This window comes from Rhinatrema bivittatum, chromosome 1, assembly GCF_901001135.1.
Source record: "Rhinatrema bivittatum chromosome 1, aRhiBiv1.1, whole genome shotgun sequence".
Lineage (NCBI taxonomy): Eukaryota > Metazoa > Chordata > Amphibia > Gymnophiona > Rhinatrematidae > Rhinatrema > Rhinatrema bivittatum.
Window position 1 is genome coordinate 226,555,316 of NC_042615.1, and position 17,894 is coordinate 226,573,209.

The window sequence follows — 17,894 nt, forward strand, 5'->3', positions numbered from 1 at the left end:
TTTCCACATTTCCTCTTGCCGTTGAAGCTTAGAGCGATGTTGGAGTCACAGTAACCATGTGTATGTTTATTGAATAAGGGTATTATCTCCAGGCAGTAGCCATCATTCTGGCGAGCCACCCACTCTTCATTGACGGCCTCTTGACTTTATGGATCCACAGTGTTTATCCCACGCCCCTTTGAAGTCCTTCACAGTTCTGGTCTTCACCACTTCCTCTGGAAGGGCATTCCAGGCATCCACCACCCTCTCCGTGAAGTAATACTTCCTGACATTGGTTCTGAATCTTCCTCCCTGGAGCTTCAAATCGTGACCCCTGGTTCTGCTGATTTTTTTCCTATGGAAAAGGTTTGTCGTTGTCTTTGGATCATTAAAACCTTTCAAGTATCTGAAAGTCTGTATCATATCACCTCTGCTCCTCCTTTCCTCCAGGGTGTACATATTTAGATTCTTCAATCTCTCCTCATAAGTCATTTGATGAAGACCTTCCACCTTTTTGGTCGCCCTTCTCTGGACCGCCTCCATCTTGTCTCTGTCTCTTCGGAGATACGGTCTCCAGAACTGAACACAATACTCCAGGTGAGGTCTCACCAAGGACCTGTACAAGGGGATAATCACTTCCCTTTTCTTACTCGATATTCCTCTCTCTTCCGAGACACATTACACAGAATTTGTGAGGGTCTGTGATGGACATGGTGCGATGGACATGGACATGTTGCTCCATACTTGCTCCATACTTGCAAGGAAATTGGTTGGTAGGAACCACAATCCTGAGGATCTCTACCCTTTTTAAAGATGAGAGAGATTACTACTTCAGCCATATCTCCTAGGGCTATATTAGTCTTGCCCGCTTTTTGGAAAAGCATGAGCAAGTATGGAGCAACATCAGGCAAATATTTCTTGTAAAATTCCACATGTAACCCATCTGGGCCAGGACATTTCCCACCTGGTAATGCTTTGACTGCAGATTGCACCTCCAGCAATGAAATGGGGGCTTCTATACTGCTAATATGCTCTTCCTATAGCCCTGGCAAGTAAGGCTCCTGGGTTAGTATGTAGATTGGAAAAGTATTGCACAAACAGCTTCTCGATTTCTAAAGGATCAGTCGTAGGATCCCCAAATTGCTTTTTGATAGTTGTATTCTCACAGGACAAGCAGGATGGTAGTCCTCACATATGGGTGACATCACAGGATGGACCCCAATCACGGAACACTTCTGTCAAAGTTTCCAGAACTTTGACTGGCCCTTACTGGGCATGTCCAGCAAGGCACTAACCCTGCAGCCAGCAGGGGTCCCCCTTCAGTCTTCCTTTTTCCGCGCAGCAGTAGCCACGCGGATAAGGAGCTCTGCAGAGATTCCTGATAAGAATTTTCCTCACGGAATTACTAAAATTTAATTTACCCCACAGGGGTCCCTCCTTCAACTTTTTCAAGATGCGGTACTCCGGTAAGTTTTTACCCATTTTCTGTCAATTACCGTCAAGTTTGGCCCTCGCAGCCTACTGGCCGTCACCCGTACCGCGGCTCAATTTTTTCATGGCCATTGCATCGGGGTTCCGCCGGTGCCCGGACTGTAATCGCACCATGTCCATCACAGACCCTCACAAATTCTGTGTAATGTGTCTCGGAAGTGAGCACAATGACCAAACCTGCACCAAATGTGCCCTTATGATATCAAAAGGTCGCAAGGCTAGAATGGAGAAGATGGAACTTCTCTTCCGCGCTCTAACCCCGACGCCATCCATTGCATCGATGTCGTCAGAACCGGCACTGTCAACTTTGCGCCAGCATCGACCTCCGGCCGGTGACCATTCAGCATCGACCTCTTCTCGGCCTTTGTCACCCTCTACTCCCCCTCAGGACCAAGGGGATCGTAGAGATAAACATCGCCACCGGCATCGAAAATCTCGGACCATCGAGGGAACAAAATCATCTACCTCGCCATCGTCCAAGCCGCCATCGAAGAAACCCCGTCCAGAAAAGGCACCGACCTTTTCGGCGACCGGGTCACTGAGGCAACCCTCACCCGACAGGATATGAGGAGCCGCGACGCCGCCTTTAATGGTGGTCCTTCCGGCTATGCCTCTGCCTCCTTCTTCTGTTCCGGAGCCAGGGCTGCTTGCTTCAGGTCTCCGAGAAGAACTGGACCGGATGGTTCAGGAGGCTATCGACAAGGCAATGCATTGACTCCAGGTTCCTCCAGCACCGACACCGGTACCAATTGCGGAACCGACCATTGACCCGATTCCAGCAGCATTGGCACCGCTGCTCTTGAGGATGGAAGTGCTTATGGCGGCTTTTCCACCGATGGACCCCGGGTCACTGATGGCTCCGGTGCCCTCCCTGCTTGCTTTGTCATCGGGAGGAGAAACACCATTCCACATTCCTCCTTCGGGAGTTCTGCCGATGCCTCAGCCGTCGATACCGATACGTCTGGTGCCACCGATCCACCCATCGGTGCCGACGCATCCATCGGCACCACCGAGCCATCCATCGATGCCCTCGATGCCTGCACTGTTGCCTTCGATGCCGTCATTGGTGCCTCCAGTTATTCCTTCGAGTCCTTCGGAACCTTGACCAGGACCTTCAGGGATCCCACCACCCTGTCCTTCTCTAGTCCCTAGAGGAGCAGGTGCTGAACCCTACGACACCTGGACTGATGATTCTTCACCAGACACCGATGATTTGCCTTCGCCACCTTCACCTACTGAAAGTAGAAAGCGTTCTCCTCCAGAGGACCTTTCCTTCATAAATTTTGTGATGGAAATGTCTGACTTGGTTCCCTTCCAATTGCAGACTGAACAAGATGACAGGCATCAAATGATGGAGCTGTTACAATTCCTGGATGCTCCCAAGGAAATAACCTCCATCCCTATCCACCAGGTTCTTCTAGATCTCCTCAAAAAGAACTGGGAACATCCTGGCTCGGTTGCTCCAGTACATAGAAAAGCTGACACAACCTATCTCATTCAGTCAGCACCAGGCTTTCACAAACCTCAATTGGATCACCAATCTGTGGTTGTCGAATCTGCCCAGAAAAGAACAAGGAGATCAAAACCTCACACTTCCTTTCCCCCAGGCAAGGAACAGGAATTCCTAGATGCCATTGGTCGCCGTGTTTTCCAGAGATCAATGCTCATCTCCAGAATTGCCTCTTATCAGCTCTATATGACCCAATACAACAGGGTCTTATTTAAACAGATACAAGACTTAACAGACTCCCTGACTCAGCAATTTCAAGAGCAACTCCATTCCCTAGTAAACAAGGGGTTTGAGGCAGGCAAGCATGAGATCAGATCATCTTACGATATCTTTGACACTGCTACCAGGGTATCTGCAGCTGCTAATTCGGCAAGACGATGAGCCTGGCTCAAGTCTTCCGACCTTCGCCCTGAAGTTCAGGACAGATTGTCCGACCTGCCCTGTGTAGGAGACAATCTGTTTGGCGAGCAGATTCAACGGATGGTGGCAGAACTCAAGGACCATCATGAGACCCTGAGACAGCTCTCTCTGATGTCTTCTGAGTACTCTTCAAAACAGCCTTTTCAGAAGGACTCTAAGAAGTCATTCTTCCGCCCGAAGAAGTCCTACCCGCCACCATCTAGAACCCATTCTAAGAGACCGTTTCAAAAAGCTCAGTCTCGTCAGACACGAAAACAAAAACCGCAAGCAGCCCCTCAGCTGGACCCTGCTTCCGGTTTTGACTCTTACATAGAGAGCAGCAGTCAGCTTCCATTGCCCCACATACCAGTGGGAGGTCGATTGTGCCATTTCAACAACAGGTGGCACTCAATCACCTCAGACCAGTGGGTCCTACCGATAATTGCTCAATCGTCTGAACTTTCTCTCCATTCCACCGGACTCTCCACCTCTATCGAAGTGGAGAACATCCGACCACTCACTACTCCTGGAGCAGGAGGTCTCCCTCCTCCTCCAATCCAGAGCAATAGAATCAGTGCCATACTCACAACAAGGCCTAGGGTTCTATTCCCGGTACTTTCTAATCCCCAAAACATCGGGAGGCGTTCGTCCAATTCTGGATCTACGTGCCCTCAGCAAGTACCTCCAGCGAGAAAAGTTCAAAATGGTAACCTTGGGCTCTCTTCTTCCTCTTCTACAAAGAAGAAACTGGCTCTGCTCTCTAGACCTCCAGGACGAATACACTCATATCGCGATAATTCCATCTCATCGCAAATACCTGAGGTTTCTAGTAGGCCTCAAGCACTGCCAATACCGAGTGCTTCCATTCGGCCTCGCGTCTGCACCACGAGTCTTCACAAAATGCCTCGTCGTGGTTGCAGCCTTCCTCAGGACTCAAGGTGTCCACGTCTACCCCTATCTAGACGATTGGTTAATCAGGGCTCCCACTAAGCAAGCTGCTCTGTCGTCCCTACATCTTACCTTACACACTAATTTCGCTCGGATTTCTCATCAACTACGACAAATTCTACTTAGTCCCATCTCAAACCTTATCGTTCATTGGGGCAGACTTGGACACCTTGCAGGCAAAGGCTTTTCTGCCTCGACAGTGAGCTCTCACACTCGTGTCTCTTGCACACCAGCTGCAGTCTCAGCACTCCACGACTGCACACCACTTTCTTATCTTCCTGGGACACATGGCGTCCTCAGTTCAGGTCACCCCAATGGCCCGCTTGGCCATGAGAGTCATGCAGTGGACTCTAAGGTCACAATGGACTCAGTCCATTCAGCCCCTGTCGACCATTGTCCACGTAACCGACTCACTCCGTCAGTCTCTTGCCTGGTGAAGAAATCAGGTCAATCTCCTCCAGGGCTTGCCCTTCCAGGATCCAGACCCTCAAATAACTCTCACCACCGATTCTTCCAACCTCGGCTGGGAGCCCATGTGGCCGATCTGCAGACACAAGGATCTTGGTCTCCAGAGGAAGCCAAACACCAAATAAATTTCCTGGAGCTTCGAGCAATCAGATATGCTCTCAGGGTATTTCAGGATTGCCTCTCCAACCAAGTCATCCTGATCCAGACGGACAACCAGGTGCCCATGTGGTATATCAACAAACAGGGAGGGACGGGCTCCTACCTTCTGTGTCAGGAACCTGTGCAGATATGGGCAGAAGCCTTCTCCCACTCGATGTTCCTCAGGGCCACCTACTTGCAGGAAGTGGACAATGTGTTGGCAGACAAGCTAAGTCGCACCTTTCAACCGGACGAGTGGTCTCTCAACCCCTCAGTAGCAAACTCTATATTCCACCAATGGGGTTATCCTCAAATAGACCTCTTTGCGTCACCTCAAAATCACAAAGTAGACAACTTCTGCTCTAAGAAATGCGTTCTCCCTATCATGGGCAACCGGTCTCCTATATGCATTCCCTCCACTTCCACTTCTCTCGAAGACTCTCGTGAAGTTACGTTAGGACAAGGGAACCATGATCCTGATAGCACCCCACTGGCCGCGCCAAGTGTGGTTTCCAATACTTCAGGATCTCTCCATTCGCAGGCACATTCCCTTGGGAAAGGACCCGCTTCTAATCACTCAAAATGACGGGTGCCTATGCCACCCCAATCTTCAGGCCTTGTCCCTGACGGCATGGATGTTGAAAGGTTGATCCTTCAACCACTTAACCTTTCTGAGCCAGACTCCCGTGTCCTGATTGCTTCACGGAAGCCTTCCTCGAGGAAATCGTATTCTTACAAATGGACCAGGTTCACATCATGGTGCTTTTCTCAATCCCTTGACCCCTTTACCTGTCCAATCACCAAGTTTCTGGACTATCTCTGGCATTTGTCAGTCAGGTCTAAAAACTTCATCAGAATGCATGTCAGTGCGGTAGCCGCCTTCCATAAAGGTGTCGGGGATGTTCCTATATCAGTACAACCCCTTGTAACACGTTTTTTGAAGGGCTTGCTTCACCTCAAGCCTCCTTTGCGTCCTCCGGCCCCTTCTTGGGACCTCAACCTAGTTTTGGGTCGGCTCATGAAACCACCATTCGAGCCTCTTCAATCCTGTGACCTTCGCTATCTCACATGGAAAGTGATTTTCCTTTTGGCAATCACTTCGGCTCGCAGAGTTAGTGAGTTACAGGCTCTAGTTACCTACCTGCCTTACATTAAACTTCTGCAGGACCGGGCAGTACTCCACACTCACCCTAGGTTCTTGCCTAAGGTAGTATTGGAGTTTCATCTCAATCAATCCATTATACTACCTACCTTTTTTCCCAGGCCCCATTCCAATCCAGGAGAGCAGGCTCTGCATACCCTTGACTGTAAATGGGCTCTAGCATGCTACCTAGACCGTACAGCTGCCCACAGGAAAAGCACTCAATTGTTTGTCTCTTTCCATTCCATCAAATTGGGGCAGCTGTGGGTAAACAGACTCTCTCTTCCTGGTTGGCGGACTACATATCCTTTTGCTATCAGCAAACGGGCATTCCACTTCAAGACCGTGTTAAAGCACACTCTGTGAAGGCCATGGCAACTTCAGTAGCGCACCTACGCTCTGTGCCGCTTCCTGACATTTGCAGGGCTGCCACCTGGAGTTCTCGCCATACCTTTATAGCCCATTATTGCATAGACAAAGCCGGAAGACAGGATTCCATCTTTGGCCAGTCTGTCTTGCGCAACCTATTTACAACGTGACGTACCAACACCCTTCCGCCTGCCCGGTAGGGTTCAGGATGCCCTCGGCCAAATTTCATCCCAGGCCTAGGGCCTTGCACGCCTGCGTGCATTTGGTGCATGCTCGGACATCCTCAGCTCGGTACTCACCCATATGTGAGGACTACCATCCTGCTTGTCCTGTGAGAAAGCAAATGTTGCTTACCTGTAACAGGTGTTCTCACAGGACAGCAGGATGTTAGTCCTCATGAAACCCGCTCGTCGCCCTGCGGTGTTGGGTTCGTAACATTTTCTTATTTTATTTTTCGGCACTACCGGTAGCTTTTTAACAAGACTGAAAGGGGACCCCTGCTGGCTGCAGGGTTAGTGCCATGCTGGGCATGCCCAGTAGGGGACAGTCAAAGTTCTGGAAACTCTGACGGAAGTGTTCCGTGATTGGGCTCCATCCTGTGATGTCACCCATATGTGAGGACTAACATCCTGCAGTCCTGTGAGAACACCTGTTACAGGTAAGCAACATTTGCTATATGCGATCTACCCACTCTTTTCTTAATCACTCTGGCAAGTAAAGTTCCTGGCCTATCCCCACGTTCGTAAAATTTGAGCCTGGTATACTTTAGAGAATACCCGATCTTTTCCATCTCCAGGGATTTAAGTTCTCTTCTGACAGCTTCTAGGAGTTTCTAAGTATGACTAGAACAGTCAGTTTTGTGTTCCCCTGTAAATATCTTATTTTTCCTGGTAAACCCTCCGCCTTTTGCTTATGCATTTTCAGCAAATGACTTGCATAGCTGATAATTCTACCACGCAAGAAAGCCTTAAAGCAGCCATTGAAGACCCGGATCATAATCCTCCATAGGGTTAAATTCATTGAACTCAGCCACCGCCTTAGAAACTAAATCTGAGAATTGCCTGTCACCCAAGAGAGCAACATTTAGCTTCCAGAGAGAAGCACTGGGTTTTAGGGGGGCCAGACTAATGGTAATTTGAACTGGGTGGTGGTCAGACAGTGTACAATTCAGAATAGCACTATTGAGTATAGAGAAAAGAATGTTGGGGGAGCACATAAAATAATTATGCTATATACAAAGGACTGGATTTTAAGAATTATGCGCGGGCGTAGATTTGTGCGCGCAACCCGGCGCGCACAAATCTACACCCCAATGGCTTTCCCCGATCCCTCCAAGCGGCCTCGGAAGGAACTTTCCTCCCGTCCCCCAGCCCTAACTAAATCCCCCCCCCCACCTTTATTTTTTTATTTATGCCTGCCTCTGGGCAGGCGTAGGTTGCGCACACCTTGTTTAATGTATAATGTTTAGGCTTATAGTTAACCTTTACTTTCTTGTTCTATGTATAACGCTTAGGCGTATGTTAATATGTTCTCTGTACACCGACGTGATATCTTGATAAACGGCGGTATATAAAAACCAATAAATAAATAAATAAATAAAATAAAGTGCTGGCATGCAATAACCCAGCATGGTCGCTGGCTGGATTCCTCAGTCCCACCCGCCCCACCCACTCCCTGCCCCTTTTTTCAAGCCCCGGGACATACACGCGTCCTGGGGATTGCGCGTGCCACCAAATAGGTTCAGTGAGTGCAGGAGCAAGTTTTAAAGGGTTACGCGTGTAACCCTTTTAAAATCAGCCTCAGTATGTCTGGGAGAGTAATAAGTACAATCACGCTCTCCCAGATGCTGATACTTCCAAACATCCATCAGATTGAATGTCTGTACAATATCTACATTATTTGAGCACCCTGCCGGCCCTGTTTTTGTTTTAGATGTATTATCAAGATCTGGGTTCAGGCATATTTATTTATTTAAAGTCTCTTTTATACCGATGACCGTTCACACATCGCATCGGTTTACAATTAAACAGTAACAGATGGGCGGAAACCCTTACATATAACATTGTAAAACAGCGTAACTTTTGGGCGGGGCCCTTACATGTAACTGATAAAAAGGAGGCTAAAACTTGGAAGGGTATAGAGCTGACTATACTGGGCAGAGTCCATGTAGTCAATAAATAGATACAGCATAATCACTATATACATATATATACATATATGCATATATATACATATATATATATATATATACATATATATATATACACATATACATATATATACATATATGCATATGTTCCAGTCTCTGCCTATATATAGCTTATCAAAAACAAACGAAGCTATCGTGTCCATAAGATGACAGTAAAAGGCAAGTTGGTCAGAATTTGGACCGTTCACATTAACTAGCATAATCTTAACAGAGAATAATGTACAATCCAAGATTATATACCACCCTCTAACATCCGAATACATTCGATTCACTTGCAGAGGAAGATTTTTATCCACTAAAATAAACACCTCTTCTCCAGGAGTTATAAGAAGAGTGGTAAACTGCACCCATTCGTTCTCTCTTAAGTTTTTCATGTTCCTGGCGAGTTGAATGGGTTTCTTGCAGGAATAGAATATGCACCTTATTTATGCGGGCAAATATACGTTGATATTTCACAGGAGAGGAGATTCCTCGAACATTGAGGGAGATGCAATTAATATCTTTACTCATGGTGGGAAAAAGTGAAAAAATCCATAAATGTCATATGTAACATGTGTAAGTGATGTGAGAAAATAATAGCGAGAGGGAACGACCTGCCCCAATAAGAAAGTATGAGAAGAAAATCAATCATTGCTTGTGTATTGTGCCTCAAATTTAACTGAGAGACTTACAGTGCTTAGTAAAAGCCATAAAAGGTACTCTTTTCCCCCCACCACACTCTACCCTCATCAGAACTCAAAACCAACAACAAAAGTCAAAATCCCAACCAACCCAATCTAACAGATCATCTAACCACAAACCCATATACAGCCAAAATCAAAACTGCACTACCAGAAGCCCATTGCCTCTCAGATGGGATAACTATTGGGACCCAAGGGGTAAGCCTACTGAGAACCCCCAACTCCATATCCCCTCAGACTATTTTCATTGAAACAAAGAATTTAACTATTTCCAGAGACCTCCACAGACTCCCAGCATAATAGCACTTGCAGCCTGCAGGAAAAAGAAAATCCCCAGAGCCTATAACCTCTTGAACCCAACCCAATTTAGTGCAGAAATGTATACCCAGCAAAAAACATTCCATAGCATCCAAATAACAAATAAAGAAAAAAGTGTGTAACAAGGTCCAAAACAGTAGGGCAGTGAAAAAAATCCATAGTGCCTCAGTCCCACAAATGAAATTACCAATAAAAAACTAAATAAATCAAGAAGAGGACACCATAAATAAGAGACTGATGTCCACCAATCTTGTATGAGAAGAGTAGCAACACTGGTCAGTAGGCTATACTCGATAAATCCAATCAGCAAGGGTATTCTGATTCACAATGTTACTTGCTCGGTGCCACTAGAAAAAGGGCCATCAATCCTCGGGCAACCGAGCACAAAGAACAATGAGTTCTCGCGAGTCCGTGCATGAAGTAAAAGCGCGTAGACATGTCTGTAAAAGAAAAAACACTGCCCCATCCTGATCAAAAAAAGGTGTAGTGGTAAATGGAATGTATCATAAAAAATTAAAAGCTCTTCTGTTTCTGTAGCCAGAATGATTGGTGATAGAATTTTCATTCTTAGATTCTAGGTTGCCACATCTCAGTACCCAATTCCTTTAGGGAGCAAACAAAAAAAATGGAAGGTCATGAAAGTAATACAGTTGTTAAAGGTGTGCACTTTTTCATATTTATCTCATTTTAACAAATATTTTCTTTAAAAACAGGCAGTTGGCAAGGAAGAGCATCTAGAGACAAGAATTTCTAGCTTAAAAAATGAACTGTTGCTTTTAAAAAGTCAAGTGGACCAAATTAATAAAGAAACTCTCCCTGCCTCCGTGAAGGAGAATGCACAGTTATTAAATATGCCTATTGTGAAAGGAGATTTTGATCTTCAGATTGCTCGCCAGGACTACTACACATCCAGGCAAGATCTGGTGTGTGGTCAGCTGATAAATCAGAAAGCATCCTTTGAGCTGCTGCAGCTGGCTTATGAAATTGAATTGAGGAAACACAGAGAAATTCACCGTCAACTAGAAAACCTAGTTCAAGAGTTGAACCACAGCAGCAAACAACTAGACAAGAGGTTAGACATTTTGGTGGATCCAGTCATTCAGTGTCCAAAACAAAGAAACACTGTTGATTCAAAGGATACCTCTGCTCGTAGGTATGTATTTTAATGGCTGTTTACTTTATCCTATGTGTTTATTCTCTATGCATGTTTTATCACCATCATCTTTTTTTGTTGGCTGATTAATTTACTCAGATACTGTACTTTATGCTCAAATCTTTATAGTTTACCCCTCCCTATCATCTTCCTTTAGCTGTTTGAGGCAGAGAGAGAATGAAACTGGACTCTTCAAAGAGTGGCACTGATATTCTGCAAATACAAGCCACTAACAGTGTGGGTGAGAAAGATACCAAAATACTTCATCCCTGCCACATTCCATTTCAAGAGAAAATCACCTCTCCACCGTGCAGGTAGCTAAGCATCTAGTGGGAATGCAGCAGATTTATTATAATTGATTTTAAGCCCAGAGAAAGAACCATACCGGTTAAAACAGCCCATGATATCACTTAAGCAGGCCTGCAGATTCTGGATAAACAGGAGCATATCATCAGCAAACATGCTTAACTGGATCCATTTCCCACCTATCATTAGCCAAGGGTTCTATTGCCACGACATAAAGTAATGGAGACAAAGGGCAGCCTTGACGCGTTCCCTGCTCAAGAAAAAAAAAAGGAGGACAATGCTTCATTAGCCAGAATTTGCGCTGTTGGGGAAGCATACAAAAAGTTTTAACCCAGTGAATGAACAAGTCCCCAAAATTAAATTGATCCAGGACCCAACAAATATGGGACTACTCCACTTGACCAAGAGCTTTCTCAGCGTCCAGCCCTATCAAAAGGCCATCTTTCCCAGATTGTCCTTTTAATGTGGATATAAGTAGGGCTGTAAGCAGATTCGAATTGGAACGTCTATAAGCAATAACACCTGTCTGGTCTCCTTACATCACTTTATGTATGACCCGGTTAACCGGAGCAGCCAAAATAGCACAAAGGATTTTAACATCTTGGTTCAACAGAGAGATAGGACGATAGGAACTCGGAAGCACCAGATTCCTATTATGGTAAAAGGAGAACTATGGTGGTGAGGTTATTTTCAGGCACCATATATCCAGTAGCCAAAGCTTCCGAAAAGAATGCTCTCAGGGGTTCGAAAGCCCTTGCCCCTAAGATTTTAAAGAACTCAGGGCCCAGACCATCAGATCCTGGAGATTTACCCAACAAGAGCCCTTGCACCACAGCTTTAATTTCCCCCATGGATATTGGCTCCATCTGTTTTAATTTATCCAATTGTAAAAGCTTGGGAAACAACCTGCCAGAAATCAGCTGATATCTATGGGAGAGATTTTATGGTTCACTTTTGTAAAGGTCCTGGAAAAAACTCTTGAAAACTGTAAGTACTGCCTCCATACCCACATGTTCCTGATTGCCAAATTGTAACCGTGGGACAAAAATGTTTGGGCTTGAATTTTTAAGCAGTCTAGCTAGTAGCTTACCTGATTTGTTTCCCCACTGAAAAAGTTTGTATCTATAATACATAAGGTTTTGTCTTGCCTTGGACTCCAGTAGTAGATCTAATTCTTTACGAGCCTCTCATAATGTCTAACATCCGACACCATGGAATTAACATGAACTCGCCTGAGGTGAGCCACCCGCTTGGATAACTCCAATTCTTTTTGAGCACTTTTTCATTGTTTTCGTACTTGATAGCCAAAATATGCCCCCTAAGTAAGGCTTTAGCGGCATTCCAGAAAGTGACAGCCGACATCTGGCGATAAATTAAAGGTTTTGTAGTCATCCCACTGCTTGCCAAGATATTGGAGAAAATCTTTGTCATAATAAAGTAAAGGAGACATACTTCACCTCGTAGCACGCCTTCCCCCATCAACAAATCTAATTTACAAGCAATAAGAGAATGGTCTGAAAAAGGTACATCATACATATCACATGATTGTAGCCGAGAAAAACAGGACTTTGATACCAGTACATAATCTATTCCTGAATAGACCTGATGGGCATGTGAATAGAAAGAATATTGTTGACTCACCATGAAGCACATAGAAAGATTAGAGGTAATGTACTTACTGTGATATGGAGCATGGTGACGAGAGATACCATTTTACCTGTGCCTTCTGAAGAAAGTTGGTATTTCTGAGGTCCAGGATGGGCGGAGAATAACTACTTTCTGTTAAAAGAAAGAATAGTGTATTTAAAACTCCCCAAACCCCCCCCCTCCCCCACCCCGGGAGGCTCCCTTGCTTGGGGACAAGGTTGGGGGCCAGGATAGATGCTGCCTTGCTTGGCTTTTACAGCGGGCAGCAGAGGTGGGGTGTAGCTTGGTTTAACAATTACCATATTGGCTCGGGTCAGATTATTTAAGGGGTATATATTGTTGAATAAAGCTGCGGCCTTTTATATCCAATTGCTATGTTTCTATTGTTATTTCATTGTTATGAATATTGTACTAATGTATAGCAGAGTATTATTGGATATGTGGATGCTGTGGGTAATGGATTTGGGAGTAGGAGGGACAAAGCCAGGCCGACACAATCGTCGCGGCTGCTAGAGTTAAATTGAAGAAATTATTTTTAACTCAACGCACAACGTTCTGGAATTCATTACCAGAGACAATTATTGTAGCTGGGCTTAAAAAGGTTTTGGCTAAGTTCCTAGAGGAGAAGTCCATAAACCGCTGTTAATCAAGTTGACTTAGGGAATAGCCATGCTTATTACCGGCTTTAGTAGCATGGGACCTATTTAATGTTTGGGTACTTGCCAGATACCTGTGACCTGGATTGGCTACTGCTGGAAACAGGATGCTGGCCTTGATAGACCCTCGGTCTGATCCTGTATGGGAACTTCTTATATTCTTAATGCTGAATTTATTTGAGATCTAAATGACCACTTTGGATCTAACAATATCCCTATATTATGTATCGGTGTTGAAACATAGAAAATGACAACAAAAAAGGACCAAACGGTCCATCCAGTCTGCCTAACAAGCTTATGGTAGCATCTGCTGTGCCATACAAGTTTCCCAAACCATCAAACTCAGGGCCCTTGTTGGTTGCTATCTGAGTCCAATTCCCTGTTGAAGCAGAGAGCAATGTTGGAGCTGCATCCAAAGTATCAGGCATGTTGGTTAAGGGTAGTAACCGCCACACCAGTAAGTTACCCCCATGTTTATTTGTTTTCCCAGTCCGTAAAATCCAATGTCCTTGTTGGTTGCTGTCTGAATCTAATTCCCCTTTTCCTCTTTTCCCCCTGCTGTAAAAGCAGAGAGCAATAATGGAGTTGCATCAACAGTATGAAGGCTTATTGGTTAGGGTAGTAACCGCCACACCAGCAAATTACCCCCATGCACTCTTTTTTTCATTTCCATCCTCTAGCCTTTAGGGATCCACAGTGTTTATCCCATGCCTCTTTGAAATCTTTCACTGTTTTTGTCTTCACTGCCTGCTCCAGAAGGGCATTCCAGGCATCAACCACCCTCTCCATGAAGAAATATTTCCTGACGTTGGTTCTGAGACGTCCTAGTTCTATTGATTTCATTCTTTGAAAAAAGAATGTCAAGTTTCAAGAGTTTAATAATTCCGGAGAATTGATATGACTGAGCCACATAGCCTCAATTTTGCTAGCATTTAATATCATCCCATTTTGTCATAATCATTTATCTACTGCTTGTGTACAAGAGTCTAATAAGACTAGAACAGACTTAATAAAATACAAACAGGTAAAAATAATTGCATATCTACATATATTTATTTATTTGCTTGCTTTTTTATACCGACATTCAATTCAAAATATCACAACGGTTTACATTGAAACAAATTGTCATCAAATACTATTGGACATAATACAGTAAAACAGTTCAAAAACATAACATATGGAAATAAGAAACATCGTTAAAAAAAAACAAAAAACCTATAGATTAAAAATAGATCTATATAAAGCAATAACCTATCATTGTCACACAAATTTCAATATATTGCAAAAATAAAAGGAAAAAACCATAGATAAGGGGATGTAATCTATTGTATTTGTTGGGGGAAAGCTTTGATAAAAAGCCATGTTTTGAGATTTTTTCTAAAGGTAGGTGTAGAAGGGTAGGTCCTTAGTGGCAATGGTAGGGAGTTCCATAGAGTAAGACCAATTATAGAAGGGGCCCGGTTTATAGTAGCTGTTTTGAGAATTTTTTTGCTGGTGGGAATAGTGAGTAACCCAGTGTCTGTTGAACGAAGCTTTCTAGTAGAAATACATTGATATAGTGGTTTGTGTAACCAAGATGAGTAATCATTGTATAACGCTTTGTGAATAAGCATAATTATCTTATACTGCGATCTAAAAGTGATGGGAAGCCAATGTAATTGGTGCAAGATTGGAGTGATGTGTTCAAATTTTCTACAATTTGATAAGGATCTAGCGGCAGCATTTTGAAGCAGTTGAAGAGGTTTAATTGTGGAAGCAGGTAATCCTATTAAGATGGAGTTGCAATAGTCCAATTTTGCAAAAATTAAGGATTGCAGTACTGTTCTAAAGTCTGGGGGATGCAGTAAAGGCTTCAGTTTTCTCAGAATTTAAAGTTTATAAAAATCTTCTTTAATTAGATTTTTGATGTGAACTTTGAAATTAAGTTCTTTATCTAAGGTAATTCCAAGGTCCCTAACTGACGTGGATATTCTATAATTAGTGCAAAATTCAGCACTGTAAGAATAAATTTAATTCACCCAATGGCTGCAGATAGATGTTAAACAGTACAGAAGAAAAGGTGGAACCTTGAGCACCAGAAAAGATCACTACTTATACCTGCCTTCTTCTCCCTGGAGAAGGCATCTTTGCTAAACAGAACTGAGAGAGAAGCTGTAAGATTGTTGCAACACTCAAAAGTCCCACACATGAACACAAGATTTTTTTTTTTCCAGAGAGCTCTAAAAATTTGTTTGTTGCTACATCTGACTAAATTGCTGTTTTCAGAGAACACCTGTTCAGTTAAGCAATTTTTACTTCTGGGGGACTTCTGCATTGCATAGTTGTGTAGAATTTTCACAGAATTACTCTCCTGTGCTAAATTCTGCATTTGACCCACAGAATTAGGCATAGGGACCGGGAAGCAGCAGCATTGGCAGTGGAGGCCAGCGTGGGCCAGAAGAGAGGAAGGAATAGCATCGGTGTCATATGGAAGCAAGAAGGAAGTAGCAGCAAACTGTTAGCTCAAATCTGGACCAGGGGAACAGAGGCCAAAGTCAGAACTGGTTGATGGCAATTAATTGACTTTTATAAGTTTGTTTTCTCAGTGGTGATTGGTAGTGCATAATTTTCACATTTGTCACCGAATAAAAATGTCCTGAAACCCCTCAAATGATCCTGGATAGGGAAGTAGTAGACTCGGCTCTGAAGGTCCCTCTAGAGTAGGATTTTTGTGCATTCTTAGCTTAGATTGAAGAAATTTGCATTACTTCTTTAGCTATCTTTCTCGTGTGTAAATGGAGGTTTTGAGTAACAGTGATTTGTCTGAAAAAAAAACCCCAATTCTTGGTCTACCCCTTTGCCTAATTGCCTTTGCCTGTTATGTTACCACAGAGCCTACTTACATTTTCTCTCCCTTGCCCTTATCATTGCTATCTGTATCGCTTGTAAACATGCTTGATTACTGCCATGCCTACTTGTAGGTTAATCCAAGTATTTTGGGGATGAGATTATGGATCTGACAGCTTCTCTGATCAGGAGAGATTAGCATCCTCCTGAACCATCTCCTCTACAGGAAGTGGAGGAGGAGTCCAGGTCCAGTTTGTGGTTCCCTTTGGGGATCTTCCAGGAGACCCAGGTAAGAATATGGGGTCCCCCCTTTCTGCTACCACATCAGTCTGTGATGATTGTATCTGCCCTCCAGAAGGTCAAGAGGTTTAGGACCCACCTTGGGTGCTCATGGGAGGAAGGATGCATCAAGGAGCTATGCTTAATGCCTGCAAAGCCTCCTATCAGCCCTTCAGATGTCAGTGCATGCGTAAAGTTGCTAGTGTCGAGGTGCTGAAGTGCAGAAAATGCATGGTCATCTCAATCTATGATATTGTGAATACCATGATATGGAAAGAATCTCCTTGGCAAAAGAGTGAAAGAAATGGTGACTCAATGATAATACTGCTGCATGCTCACTCCATTGCCTCAAAAGGGGGTGCCGAAGAAGGAGAAGATACTTCTTGCAGCCCCGTCACCCCGTCATTCACAGGGTCCTCGTTCTCGCCCTGGACAGCAGAGTGCTCAAAAAGCCAGTGCTGAGTAGGAATTTTATCAGATAAACTTCCTCAAGCTAAGGGGTGATAAAGTATGCTCTGAAGGCTTTCAGGGTTCAGTTGGCTGATTGAATTGGTTCTCATTCAAACAGACATTCAGGAAGCTATGTTCTACATCAGCAAACAAAGAAGAAATAGATTGTACAGCTTGAGGCAGGAAACTGTTCAGATTTGACACTAGGCTATATCTCACAGAATGGTCCTAAGAACCACACATCTGGTGGACAAGGCATGTCTTGGAGACAGACTGTAGAGTCCTGAAACCCCTCAAATGATCCTGGATAGGGAAGTAGTAGACCAGATATTCCGTGTGTAGAGCACATCTCTTGTATCTGTTTACATTTCCCCTGGACAGAAAGGTCCTCAAACTTCAGTTACAAGAGAGGAATGCACTGCAGCTGTTGTGTTCATGTCTGTTCTTGCCCTTGCTCCACCATCTCTACCTCTGAGGCGACTCCCTTTGGGTCTGATGGACAGTTGCTGCCGTGGCTTCTTGCCGTTTCTTCCCAGAGTCCCCAGGCCGGCCTGACGCTGCGGATCCACCATGTTCCTGATGACATAGGGCACGCGCTCTGAAGTTTGTACCAGCAAGGGCGCGAACCTCGGGGGTGTCCCCCCGTAGTGACGTCATCCACTTCCAACATAAAAGGTCTTTGCTTACGCTTATGAATCGAGTTAGCAAGGGATTGATTGCGGGGATCATCTCGACCCGCTTCATTCTCCGCTGCTCTGCCTCCTTGAACTTACCAGGGGTATCCGCTCCTCGGGGGCCCTGCTCTCTCCTCTTGTTTTCAGATTGCTACGACGGGATCCGCTACTCGCTCCTTGAGGGCCTACGTCCCTGAACACTCAGAAGACTCCCTATTGCCTGGAAGTGATCGCAGACGTGAACATTGTGAGT

At 44.6% G+C, this 17,894-nt stretch overlaps 1 protein-coding gene across 5 annotated transcripts in view; it reads left to right on the forward strand.

Annotated features, from left to right (window-relative positions):
- The window catches only part of HAUS3 (HAUS augmin like complex subunit 3), a 100,325-nt gene that overhangs the window by 76,415 nt on the left and 6,016 nt on the right, over nt 1-17,894 (forward strand). For 4 of the 5 annotated variants that reach the window (XR_003854972.1, XM_029592340.1, XM_029592331.1 and 1 more), the window contains one exon: nt 10,364-10,803. Coding sequence is in view for 4 of the 5 variants with exons in the window: in XM_029592340.1 (XP_029448200.1) it covers nt 10,364-10,803 (440 nt within the window). In the remaining variant the exon portion in view is untranslated. Of the gene's footprint in view, nt 1-10,363; nt 10,804-15,791; nt 16,741-17,894 lie in introns of those variants that run through there. The other variant, XM_029592361.1, reaches the window with a different exon arrangement.